This window comes from Morus notabilis, unplaced genomic scaffold (assembly GCF_000414095.1).
Source record: "Morus notabilis unplaced genomic scaffold, ASM41409v2 Scaffold897, whole genome shotgun sequence".
In the NCBI taxonomy this organism is placed as follows: Eukaryota; Viridiplantae; Streptophyta; class Magnoliopsida; order Rosales; family Moraceae; genus Morus; species Morus notabilis.
In genome coordinates this window covers 175834-190111 of record NW_010357386.1, presented here as the reverse complement: position 1 = coordinate 190111, position 14278 = coordinate 175834, and the positions used below count along the sequence as shown (strand labels likewise).

Here is a 14278-nt window from a genome sequence, read left to right as displayed (position 1 = left end):
TTTAACACAAATGACCCATTTAAGACCTAATTAACCTAATTAGTAAAGATTGATCCATTTTTTTTAAAGCTAACATAAATTCACAACTAATTAGAGCTAAGTCAAAAATATTTAATTTTTCAAATTCCATAACAAACACATATATTTAAGTGTGTCGTCACTTTTGAATTAACCGTGTTGACTTGAAGCTCATATGTTAACGTATCATATAAAATTACTTTTTACGTGTCGTTTTCAAGTTGTGTGGTATAAGGAAGTGTCACCCTAATTGTGAGGAGGCTTTCCCCTTTGATGCTGTTGATATAAAATGAGGGAAAAAGATCTCCCAAATTTTATTTACAGGATATGTTTCTTTTGTACCACCTTTTTTTAAACAAATTAAGATTTTAACGTATCATACAGAATCCAATGTTTATTACTTTTTTTCGAAATAAAATATTGATGTAAACTAAAAGAGATGTCCGAAAATGTGAGTTGATAGATTCGTAAGCCTTCTTGCCTGAAGTACGAGGAATTCCAAATGCATGTACGCAAATGAAGAATTCACCAACAAAGCATATTAGGGGTAAGATGTGACATTTTCTGAGAGTTTTTCACTGTAACAAAAAAAAGTTAGATGTGACATTTTCTGAGAGCTTTTAACTGTAGAAACTTAAAACTGAAAACTCGAATTGGTGAAATGAACGAGGCAGTAATCTTCTTTTATTGGTTCTGAAGCGTGGAGCTGAGTATATGTTTTATGTATATGTAAATTTATATCAATATAAGAACACGTTATAGTTTATTCATATGGGTCCGTTTACTTCGTTGATTCGAGTTGAGATGTGATTTTATGTGAGAGCTTTTTACTGTAGTAAAAAAATTAAATATGACTGTTTCTGAGAGCTTTTTACTATAGTAAAACTCGAATCGGTGAAATGAACAAGGTCATAATATATTCAATTTTAATTTATTCAAATTGTTCTCGGCACTCTTAATAGAATCAGCGAGACATTGATGTCTTTAAGTTCCGGTATTCCACAAGAACAGTTTTTCGACCCGTTTGATTCATGAATTTAAGCAGAAAATTAAATTTTGTGAGAGAAAATAATGTCCTATATAACAAATGCATGGTTAGAAAGTTTCCGTTGTGAATTTCATTTTTCTCATATACTTTTCCATTGCATTACACCTTTCAGTTTTTCATCACCAGTAAATATCTTCACAATAGTCATGCACAGCCAACTCCTAATTACTTCTAATCACTTTCTCAGTTTTTATTTCGTACAGAGTGATGGAATGAAAATATAATGAGAAATTTTGACAAATACTCATTAAAAGTGTATAAATTTTAATTTTTATATAACTATATTTACAAAATGGTACTAATTAAGAGTAAGGGTTAAAAAATTCAGGCCCGTACACTTTTAAAGATAAGTTCAACAATTTTCTCATAACTTTTTTTATATTTTAAATGATTTTTAAAGACCAGAGTATAAATTGATAAAAATAAAAAGTTAAATTCATCATAAGTCCCTAAACTTTTTTCTCTTTCTACAATTAGTCTCTGTACTAAAAATTATATTAACTTAAACTTGAATTCTTTGAATGTCTTAAATTTAATCCCTCAATTAATATTTTATGTTAAATTTTGGATTGAAAAGTTAATATATTGGTAGTTAAGTCATAAACAAATAAGTAAATACTATTTCCTACCATTAATTGCAAAAAGGTACAATAAAAGTCCAATTCATTTAAAAAAACAAAAAACAAAACAACCTGTCTAAATTACACCTCAATTCCTTCTCAATTATGATCTCTCTTTCCTGCTTATTCCCTTGTTTGGTGTTGGAAAAGGAATAACGTGAATAATTTAGTTTGATAAAATTATGTTCCATAGAAGTATTTTATTTGCTTAAAATCCCATTGTTTTTAAGATATCAAATATGATTTTCTTAAATCAATACACATTAACACGTTCAAAAATTTACCATGTACATATAAACATATAATATCTTTATACATGCATTATCTATACATATTGTAAATATATATACTTATAATACATATGAGTTAAAACGAAATATATTGGGGGAAAGTTGGGATTTTTTTTTGCCAGAAATAAATCTTTTTGTTTTTCAGGGAAAAAAAATATTGGACAGATTCATTTAGTTTTGTTTATTATTAATGAATTCAGATGTATGAAGTTTATTTATGAATTGATGGACTTTTAATGTACCTTTTTAGAATAAATGGTGAGAAAAGGGTATTTACTAAGATTTCATTCATTGCATCGATTCGAGTTTTTAATTTTAGGTTTTTATAGTTAAAAGTACTTAAAAATGTCACATCTAACTCTTTCTGCTACAGTTAAAAGCTCTAAGAAAATATCACATCTCAACTCAAATTGAAAATATGAATATGTGAAATGAACGAGGTCTAATTAATTATAACTTAACTATTAATACATTACCAATGTACCATTAAAAAAAAAACTACAAATATATTAGCTTTTTCCATCTAATATTTGATGGAATATAGTTCGAGAAATTAAATTTGAGACATTCAAAGAATTTAAGATTTAAGTTGGTATAATTTTTAATACAGAGACTAATTAATTATAAAAATAAAAGAAAGTTTAAGGAGTTTTGATGAATTTAAAAAAAAAAAGAAACTAAAAAGCATATTTACGTAATTACTCCCAATTCTCATTAAATATAAAAGAAATTGAAAAAATCGTGGCGCTGATGTGCTTAAGGTGACTTTTTCACTATATTCAAAAAAGGTAACCTTTTCACTTTACTTTTTCTCGTGGGCGGGGCCTACTTAACTTAAAATATGGTGCTGACATGGCACATGTTGGGCTACTCATTCCAGGTCGCACACGTGCTATCTTGGTGGCCCTATCCCACGTGCTATGTTTTTTGGACGAGATGCTGACGTAGATTTCTAAGGGCTTAATTACCTATTCTGACCTTGGGTTTATCCGCCTAAATTGATGAATTACTCGAAAAAAAATGGGGACCGTTTTGATAATGCAAATGGGCTATTTTATTTTATTTTTTTAAGGACATTTCCTGGATTTTGGATAAGGGGGAAAGAGAGAAATATGTTAAGATTTGAGATGAATTAAAATTAATAAATTAATAGTTTACATAAGTTAATAAATAGGCTAAATTACTATTTTTATTCATAATTTGTCTGGTTATGAACCATAACTTGATAAGTTATTGTCTATAATTGTCCATAACTTATCTGGTTATGAATAATAACTTAATAATTTTATTCATAATTTATCTGATTATGAACCATAACTTAACAAATTATGACTTATTAATTTCTATAACTAAAAATTAATCTATATATTTTTTAAATTTTTTTATATTAACCTATTTTCTACTATTTTCCTTTGATAAACTATAAAGGATACGTTTTTTCCCCTCATCATAAAAAGTATAGATGATAAATCGAGTTGTCTTGTCAATCATATAACTACCATCATAAATTCAAGATAAGTAATGTAAACTTTTTTTATAAATTTTTATAGCAGTCTCGTCAAGTAATTAATATTAAAATTAAAATAGAAATGTGGGGTGTATTAAATGTGAGGCTACACAAAATGAGACAGAGGAAAAAAAAAAGAGCCCTTTCATAAAAGAAAAATATTTAACAAGGTAACAAAACACAGATTTTTCTACAACAAATAATTTAGAAAATAATAGGGACTTTCTCTCATAATCAATGTAAAAATGACTATATGTAGTCTCTTAGGACTCATTTAGTTTACTAATTCGAATTAAGATGTGACTTTATGTGAGAATTTTTTACTGTAACAAAAAAATTAAATGTGACTGTTTCTAAGAGCTTTTTACTGTAACAAAACTTGAATTTTAAACTCAAAATGATAAAATAAATGAGACCTTATTTTTTAGTTATTAAATTTATATTAAAATTTAATATTTTTTTACTTTAATATAATTTTAATTAAATTTAACTATCGATAAAGATAAATTTAAAAAAAAAACTCTCAAACAACTATTGAAAAAGAAGGTAACTTTAAAATTGGGCAATCGTCAATGGGAACCAGATAATGGCAATTCCACATCTACAGTGCAAAAAAAAAAAAGATTTGAAAGCAACACAAAAGTCACAAAGTAAAACAAATGGGCCACATTTCGTTCTCATCCACAAAAACTAAAAATTAATTATTACTTTTTTTAATTTCAAAAGTGGAATATTAGGTTAGGCAAGCAGCCGAGGAATTGACGATGTCTGAGAAAAAAAAAGGCCAAAAAAGGCAAAAAAAGGCAAAAAAATAGAAAAGAAAAAGCTGAGTATAGGACAGAGAGAAGGATGGGATCCAAAAAATTAAAGAGAAACTATGAGGTGTTCGGCAGCTTTTTTTAGTCAAAAATTTAAAAAAAAAAATTTTTTAATTATAATTTTATTTAAATTCATATTTTTTTAAGTTTGAATTTAAGTTTGAGATTAAAACTCGAATTTAAATTTTTCCTTAAACTCGAGTTTATAAACTTAAACTCAAATTAATGAATAGTATTTTTTTATTCTTAAAAATACTATGACTTTTTCGTTTTAATTCTGATTGAGATGATTTTTTTTCTATGCGTTAACAACGAAAAGACGAATAAAACCCCCCCCATATACTTTATTAAAATTTTCATCAGCATTGAGTTTTTATTAAAATACTATCTAAATACAAATTCAAGTTTTGACTCACTCAAACACAAACTCAAAAAAATTCTTATCTCAAACCATAACTCAAATATACACAACCAAACACAAACTTAAGTTACAACTTCAATTCAAGTTATAACTCAAACTCAACGCAAAATCTATACTAAGTCACCTAACTCAAAAACAGTAAAAGAACAGCCCTTAAAGGCCGTTAGTTATTTAAATTTTTAATTTGAATTTAGATGTAATTTTATGTAAATATTGAAATTTTTTTATTATAATAAAATTTAAATTAATAAGAGTACTTTTAAAATAAGGATCCGTGCTATAATTTAAAACATAATTCGTGACTCGTTATAATATTTTTTCTCATAAAAAACATATATAAATTAAAAATAATTTTAAATTATCTTTTAAAATTAACGGACCTAAATAAAAAGGCAAAAGAAAAGAGAGAATTAAAAAGGGAAAAGGATAGAGAGATCCAGGCCACAAAGAGAACTTGTGGCTGAGAATTCTCCCCACTGTGCTGACGTGGCACCCCCAACCTGCTTAGACGGATTAACAAACCAACGACGAACGACGACACTCACTTTTGTGCTGAAGCACACACAACAACAACAACGTGTCAGATCTCTCTCTCTCTCCTTCTCTTTCTCTCTCTAACTTTTTTCTCTGGAATTCTATCGCTTTTCAAATTCTGTGTTTGTCTGCAAAGGGAAAAAAAAAAAGCGAAAGCAAAACGGAGCGGAAATGTCGGACGCGAAAGACCCGGCGATCAAGCTCTTCGGAAAGACGATTCCGGTGGCGGAAGTTCCGGTCCTCTGCTGCGGCGGCGGCTCTCCAGAAGCTTCTTCTAGTACTGCTGCTGATGAGGTTGAGGAGGAGGATTATGTCATTATTAAAAATACTAACATTAATGATGATAATATTATGGATATGGATCAGAAGCGAGCTAATTCTGTCGCGAATTCTTCTTTTGTGGAGGGCAATACCGTCAAGGACGGAGAAGAAGAGCAAGACGGCGATAATGATAAGAAGGTATCATTTTTTTTGTTGACTTTTTTTTGGGAGGTTGGGATTTGGTTTTGAATTTCGAGTTTCTTTTATGGGATTTTGGTTGTAATCTTAAGATGGAAAGTTAGTTTTTTATGTCCTTTTGTGGGATATTTGCCAGCTTTTGATTTATTTCTCCTGAGCTATTAGATGGTTTTTTTTTTTTTTTTTCGCTTTTTGAGAAAGAGCTTTTCTTGAAAAGGGTTAATTTGGCTGAGCTAGTTTGGTTACAGTTTTTGATTAATTTGGAGATTTCTGGGTTCTATCCATATGTGACAATACTTGAAATTTCTTATCAAAGCAAGTATTTTTGCCATTTATTGCTTAACAATACTTGGAATTTTGCTGTTTTGGGATATTGGTTTCTTTTGTGTTTCTCAGTACTCTTTTTTAGTTTGTTTCCCTGAATCCCATGAATTTCTTTTCTCATCACATTCTTGGCATATGTTATTCCTGAAACTACAAACCTTCGTTTTGTTGATAGTGCTTTAATGATATACAGATTCTTGTGAGTTATTTTGTCAACTTTTGAGGGAATGTTGTTCGAAACTGAAATCCTTGGGTCTTGTCTCCGATGTTGATATAGTGGGATCAAAATCATCTGTAGTATTTTAGGCTGTGGAAGTGTTCAGTGATTCTACTTGTCTTCAACTATTTTGATTGGGTTATGTGGTTGTAGACGTGATTCGATGATATATGTTTCTGATTTTTTGAGAAGCAGTACAATCTTAACCTGTTCCAGGATGAGAGTTAAGAACTTATGATTAATCAGAGTTAGAAACTTAGGATTAAGGACTACTTGATATCTTTATCGTTTTTTGAATGTCATCTATCTCAAATTTAGTGATATGGCGCTGTTCGGGGATAGATCACAGTGAAATCGATTGTTCCAAATAGTACAGAGTAAAAAGAAATGAGATAAAAGATAAACAATTGCAAAATAAGTGCTAAGGGGAGGCGAGCTATCGCTGCAGCATCCTTTTCTTTGCCGTTGACTTGCATGAACATTAGCTCTTTCTACATAAGAAAGTAATCTGATTTTCTTACTAGTCTGGTTTTTGTTGATTCGTCACGATAACTGGTGTGATTTGTGGATTTAGTTTACGGCAAATCAAAGCATGAAGTTGAATATGAACCAAGTCATTTTCACTTTGCTTTTTATTCTTGACATCTTATTAAAATTTTTCTGGAGAGATTATTTTGAAGATACAGTCTTGAAACCATTCTTAGTGAATATTTCTGTGTATTCAGGAAACCACCGGAGAAAAGCCTTCTGATACTAAAGAAGTAGATGGAGCACAACCAGTGTCTTCAGAAGAGCAAAGGAATTCAGATGCAACTTCTGGAGTTTCCGAGAACCCTAAAACACCTTCTGTTGAGAAGGAGAGTGGTACACCGAAAGCTTCAAAGACTGAAGAAGAACAGAGTGAGACAAGTAATTCGCAAGAGAAGACCAGCGAGGCAAGTAATTTGCAGGAAAAGACCCTGAAGAAACCAGACAAGATACTTCCATGCCCACGCTGTAATAGCATGGACACCAAGTTCTGTTACTACAACAATTACAATGTTAACCAACCCCGACACTTCTGCAAGAACTGCCAAAGATATTGGACAGCTGGCGGAACCATGAGGAATGTCCCCGTGGGAGCTGGACGTCGCAAGAACAAGAACTCAGCTTCTCACTACCGTCACATAAATGTTTCAGAAGCTCTTCAGAATGCCCGAAGTGATGTTCCAACTGCTGTTCATGCTCACCATCCTTCACTAAAATCTAATGGCACCGTCCTAACATTTGGCTCAGACGCACCCCTCTGTGAATCAATGGCTTCTGTGCTGAATCTTGCTGATAAAACAATGCATAATTGCACACAAAATGGATTTCATAAACCCGAAGAATTAAGGATTCCTGTTTCTTATGGAGGTGGAGAATATGGAGATAATAGTGCCAATGGATCTTCAATTACAACATCAAATTCGAAGGATGAGACCAGCAAATATGGCTCACAAGAGCAAGTCATACAAAATTGCCAGAGCTTCCCACCTCAAATGCCATGCTTTCCTGGCGCTCCTTGGCCTTACCCCTGGAATTCTGCTCAGTGGAGCCCTCCAGTGCCACTTCCTGCTTTCTGCCCTCCTGGATTTCCGATGCCATTCTACCCTGCAGCGGCTTATTGGGGTTGTAGTGTACCAGGCACTTGGAACATCCCTTGGATTCCCCAGCCATCATCTCCAAATGTCACTGCCCCAAGTTCCGGTCCAAACTCTCCGACATTGGGAAAACACTCGAGGGATGAAAATCCACTAAAACCCAACTCCTCTGTTGAAGAAGAGCCACCAAAAGAAAGCAATTCGGAGAGATGCCTTTGGATTCCAAAGACATTGAGGATCGATGACCCAGGTGAAGCGGCTAGGAGCTCTATATGGGCAACACTGGGGATCAAAAACGATAAAGCTGATTCGATTAGTGGGGGAGGACTCTTTAAGGCCTTCCGAACAAAGGATGATGAAAGGAATCACGTAGCAGAAAACTCAAAAGTCTTGCAAGCAAATCCGGCTGCATTATCTAGGTCACTAAGCTTTCAAGAGAGCTCATAATTTAGTAGCTTATGAGGCAGTTGGTTCATAGCAGTGCTGACAGAACTTTGACGCTCAACCGGTAGGACAGAAGTTGAAGAAACGATCTCTGCAACTGAATTGTATGGATTCAACAGTCCCACAAGCAAGAATCATTTGTTAAATCTAGCCTCGTTGAAAACATGCGTTGGAAGATTATCCTCTCGTTCCTCTTAGGAGAAGGCTTCATCTTAGTTTAAACTTAAGTTGCCACTTGCCACTGAAATTTTTTCTTCGTCTACCTGAGTGCTAGCAAAAGAGAACGCCTTTTTTTTTTTTTTTTTCTTTTTTTTTTCTTAGATTGGTTTGCTGAATTCATGTATATATTTTTATATGTAATAGTGAGAGCTAGAAGAGATTTGAGTTTTGCGTACTCAAACCCCAGATGTACTCAAATAATAGGGATTCAAACAAAGCCTTTTTGTGTTATTGGTTGCAGTTGTATTTCATTTTTTTTGTTCTGACCCTTTACAGTTGACACAAAAATTTCTCTGAACTTGTAGTTTTAAGAATTGGAAATTAAATTTGTAACAATACTAGAAGTTGAATCAAAGTTCTGTTCTTTTCTTTGTCCAGTTATGAAAATATGTACAAGAAACACAGATCAGATCCAATAGAATCAAGCCAAATTAGATGACATCATACACAGAGATCAGCATGAAGTAATGTGCAAGTGGCAAAAACTGGTTCACAAAAAAGGTCCATCTTCTTTCCCTTTCTATGACAAAGAATCCAAACAACTACAACCACAAGAGGCAAAAACTGATTATAAAGTTTTCCTGTCTTCATTTCTAGTTGCTTGCTTTCCCTTTCCTCTTTATCTTCTCCTCCTTTCATGAATCCATATTCCCTTATAGTGGAGCCAAATTCTGTGAATGGAACAAATAAAAAGATTCAACTTAAAAAATGACATCTTAGAAATGACATTAAGACATGAAATGTAGAACATATTTGAGAATTTTAACCCATAAACAAGTGTAGTACTAGACCAAAGGTGTAAAATTTTGCCTGCCATCATAATTTTTATGGTATCTGTCCTTTTAACCGTTATAGCAGTAAAAACACAGGATATTTTCTGCTATAATTGACAACCTCTGCCGACCTTTTTGTGTGCCATGAGCTGTTTTTGGGACCCCATTCATGTGATACCATTAAACCTCTTTGCTCCCTTTCTTCCTTTTGACTCTCTCTCTCTCTTTTTGCACAACGCACAAAAGGAAAATCTGTACCTACTATATTATATTTTTCTCCAAATTTAACCGCTTGAGTTTTTCAAAAGTTACTTTTAGTACTAGCCTCTCATGATTTTGAACTCTGCAAGTTTAGGGTACACATCCAAATTTAGAAAAATCCGTAGTAGACATATACCAGCCAAGATTTCACCTCCCAGTCCGGTGGTTCTTTTATACTCACATCTTAATCTGATGCATATATACATTCATATATACACACATATATACATATGTATATATGTACACACACTGGCAAGTATAGCAACACCCCATATCTTTTATCTCCTCGGCATCTGTTCTGTTGTTTTCCCACTGCCAAAAAGGACTTGATAATGTAACTTGCAATATGATCCCAGCTAGATATGTACACCAAAACCACATATAATTATATTCTTGTTCCTTGATTAGAAGAACTTAGCCTAGAATATGCCTTTCCCAAAGTTGAAGATGACTCCAATATGTCATTAGACTGTAAGGATTATGACCTCCTTTTCTTTTCTTCTTTTCTTTGCCACTTTTCTTTTGGATGATTATATTTTTAGTTTGAAGCAATACCATCCATGGTCATATTTGAAATTTGAGTGTTTGAAAAGTAGTGATTACTTCTATTTAGTTAAAGAGATCAAGCAAAGAGCAATTCTAAGAAGAAACCCACAAAATTCAAAAGTTCATGCCTGCTTGTTATCTGGAATTATACTAAACATGTTACTATGCTTTAGTGCATGCATATATACATATATACATACAATACATATATATATTCAGTGGCTTTGGCCGCAATTTTGAAAATTAGGCCCTGTTTGTTTCACCAATTCAAATTTAAAATTCAAATTTTACCTCAGTTAAAAACTCTCAGAAACAGTCATATTTAATTTTTTTACTATAGTAAAAAGTTCTCATATAAAATCACATCTCAACCCAAATTAAAAACTCAAATCAGCGAACTAAACACGTCCTTACCCTCTTTACAATTTGCACATAACCATTAGAATTAGGGACTTAAATGTCAATTTATCCACTCATAACATATAACTATGATTCTTTCCAAGTCATTAAGGTAAGAGTCAAAGTCCAACTGTTGGCAATGCCAGATGACTCTGCCATTAATTATTCTTAAGAAGAGAAAATTCCTCAAGTTTCCTCTTATCTTCATACATTTGGTTGGATGGCCCACATATAAAACTTTGTTTATCACCACAAGAATGAGATAAATCATGAGTACTTCTTGCCAGTGGCGAAGGCTACAAAAAACACATCATTTGGCCAAAAGGAAAAATTGTCCATGCATGTTCCCTTTCTAATAAGTGCTCCCCCATCACAGGAAATAGGACAAATGATGAGCAAAAAAGAAACTAGAGAGAGAGCATGTATTATATTTAGGGGTTGTTCTTTTGAAATATAATTTAAGTGTAGTTTTTAAGTTGAATTTGAATTATAACTTGAGTTGAAGTTAGAACTTGAATAAAGTTGAGTAAAATTGAATAAAGTTGAAACTTGAAAGAACGTGAACTTGAATAAAGTTGAAACTTGAGTTGTATTTTTTTGAGTTTTTTGAAAAAAAGAACATGCCCTTCAAATTTTGTGTAAATACATTATCATAAAATTTTTAAGAGACACTGCGAGAGGTTATTTTGTAATTCCCGAAAATGCAAGATTAATCCTTGTATTTCAGAGCCTGAATCCTTAACCCCATTTGTTTAAGCAAAGTTAAGATCCAAACAAGCGGAAAATCCCATTAAACAAAAATAAATAAATAAATAAAAGTAAAGGGTAAAAGGAATTAACAAGAAACTTTTATTTATTGGTGTTAAAGATTTAGGGACGCGCACGTGGATAGGATTCTTGGGTTTTCATTTCCAAGTTTCAGGCTTTCTTCAACGCGTATGAATATTAAACTGAGTATTATGCCCATAACCCACATGCAATCACACCGTTGCATTACTGATAAGAATGAACTAATATAAAATTAAGGATGTTTGGTTCATGGATTTAGAATCATGATTCAAAATCATTCTCATTTTACGTGTATTTTTTGTGAGAGAAAATACTGTAGCGAACCACGAATCATGATTCGAATCATAACACGAATTCTCTTTCTAAACGTCCCCAAGTTTGGTCCAATGATTCAAATTTCAATACTTTCCCGATTAAATTTAATTAAAAACCTCTATATATTAGTGTCAAAAAAAAAAAAAAAAAGTGATATGCCTTTCATGCAATGATTGTCAATGAAGAATGAGTTAAGACTTAAGAGTGATCCTTCTTTAAGAAATACAAATACACATTTTTTTTTTATTTGGTTTCTAGTATGGTCCTTACTCTGTTCAAGTATGTGATCATAGAACTACTAGTTGGCTACAAAAAGGTAATAGGAAGCCAACCCGAAATGGATGTTTCTGTTCCCTTTTAACTCTGTTTTTATGATGGCTCCAGATGTTATCCAGCGGTAAATCTACATTTCTGCCTCTAATATTGAAGTCTGAGTTCGAACCACTGTTCTATTTTTATTTTTATTTTTTTTTAAAAAGAATTCTACTTTTACAGAGAAATATGGTAATATGTTGAGCATTAATTTCTGGTTTTGTATTGTTTAAATTTGTGGCAATAGCATTTTCTTCTCCTAGAAGCAATACATAGGAAACTGCTTTGCAAAAGTTTTACATGAAATCATAATAATTGTTCATACTTGCATATTCACATATAAAAAGACCATGACTACTATATATATATATATAATATAAGATAACAAATTTAATAGTGATATATAAAAAATGTCTTCAGAAGCATCAGAACCAAACTGATTGAAGTTTTAAAAACTCAAGTTGACCAGACATTTTCTCTCGTTAAACATTGACTTTAAAATAGCACAACTATGGATGAGCACTACACCAATCATGACAAGTGTATTATATATATTTTTGTAATACATTAAGCAATGTTATCGAAAAAAGAAAATAATTATTATTTGGAAAAAGGAAAAAAAAAACACGAAAAGAATTGCATTCGTGCGTCCATTAATTGTGGTTAAGTTGACTGTCAAAACATTTAGGGATTTTTAGTAACTTACAAGTTTTTATTTTTGAAACGAACAACTCAAAAGTTGACTCACACATAAATCCTAAACAAATATTAAATAAGAACTATAATACATATATCTATACACACACACATACATATATTTTTTGTGTAGTGTAATGGTTTAGAATTGTATTATAGTGAGGTATTTTTTTATTGTAAGGTATTTTAATCATACCTCATCAATTATCCTAATATTTTTCTACAAATGGATCAAAAGAGTTGTAGAAATGTCTACAATACTTTTTTCCTGTAAAATATATGTCTGTAATATGAAAGGAACAAGACTTGGACCAATTCACTAATTCAAGTGTACGTTTTTAATTTGTATCAAATCAAAACTAGATTGTGTCGATATTAAAAACACAAGTAGCAAAACACCAGTACAGAAAAGATAAACGCCGGCATTAATAATAACAAATGAGAGATTAATATACTACATTATGTCGGTCCGTTATCATTCTTTCTGCACTCTTTACGGTGCATCTTCTATTTATGATCCACCGGTAGAGTAAGTGTTTTTGCTTTTAGATTAAATTTTTAATGATCATATATGTGCATGTCCGTATTTGAAATTTATAGCGCGCTCCTCTTGCAGATCTAACCATTGTAAAATTAATGAGTTTTTGGTCTCTCCCCCACCGAACTTGTCGTGGTTTAGCACATAGCTCTCTAAACTTTTAATTTTAGCAAGTTCTTGTTGAATTTATAAATTTATTGCAATGTACCTCATTTAACGAAATTTGCTCAAACATTTTATTAGATTTAAGGGATTAAAATTTGAGATATTGAATGATTTATTTTACATTTGAATTTGAATGTTGAAATTTTTGACTGAACGTGCTTTTTTTATATTAATTTAACACAATCATCGTCAAAATGAGGCATATTGTAACAACTTTACAAGTTGAGGGAGTAACTTACCAAAATTAAAAATTTAAGGGTTATTTACTAAACTACAACAAGTTTAAGAGGCAAATGAGCTAAAAACTCAAAATTAATTTAACAGTAAATATGCTTGCTCTATTAGTGGGTCACAATTTTAGGATGCACTATAAAAGAAGTGAAAAAAAAGGGAAAAAAATTAAGGTCAACAAAGAATAACATAGAAAAAGATTAGCACCCAGAATTGGACCTAAGAACAATTAATTTTAGATCCTTATTAGATTCTCCCATTGACATCACAGATCAGGAGGTTTAATATAGCTGGGGTAAAAAACAAAAGTGCTTCAATCCCAACAACAATTTTCGGGATTAGATACTGTTTCGACTCCTATATCTCCTTCTCTATGTTCCTTTTTCTTTAAGTCATTTCAAAATATTATGTTTTGTCAATTAAAATGCTATAAAAAATAAAAACATGCAATGTGAATTAAAATGTAATTAGAATAAAATATGTTACATGACGTTTTAAAGTATAAAATAATATTATTAGAAGAACATCAAAATTAAGAGAAGAATAAAAGTACATAAACCTTATATATGTATATAAATTGTTTAAAATAAAAAAAAAAAAAACCTTTCTTCTGCGGCACATATTGCATTAATTGCGCTATAAAAGCGCTTCATTGGATCTGAAAACTCAAAAGCGGTTTCCTACGCATTATTAAAAATCTACTTTTTTTTAT

At 31.5% G+C, this 14278-nt stretch overlaps 1 protein-coding gene across 1 annotated transcript; it reads left to right on the top strand.

Annotated features, from left to right (window-relative positions):
• The first annotated feature begins 5359 nt into the window (after positions 1 to 5359).
• On the top strand, positions 5360 to 8629 carry LOC21396757 (cyclic dof factor 2). The gene is made up of 2 exons (XM_010089840.2): positions 5360 to 5715; positions 6982 to 8629. The coding sequence occupies exons 1-2, from the start codon at positions 5428 to 5430 to the stop codon at positions 8323 to 8325; spliced, it is 1632 nt and encodes a 543-aa protein (XP_010088142.1). The 5' UTR covers positions 5360 to 5427; the 3' UTR covers positions 8326 to 8629.
• The last annotated feature ends 5649 nt before the right edge of the window (positions 8630 to 14278 follow it).

Coding starts and splice junctions, on each gene's coding strand:
- LOC21396757 (XM_010089840.2), top strand. CDS start 5,428: ATGTCGGACGCGAAAGACCCGGCGATCAAGCTCTTCGGAAAGACGATT. Junction 5,716..6,981: donor ACGGCGATAATGATAAGAAG/GTATCATTTTTT, acceptor CTGTGTATTCAG/GAAACCACCGGAGAAAAGCC.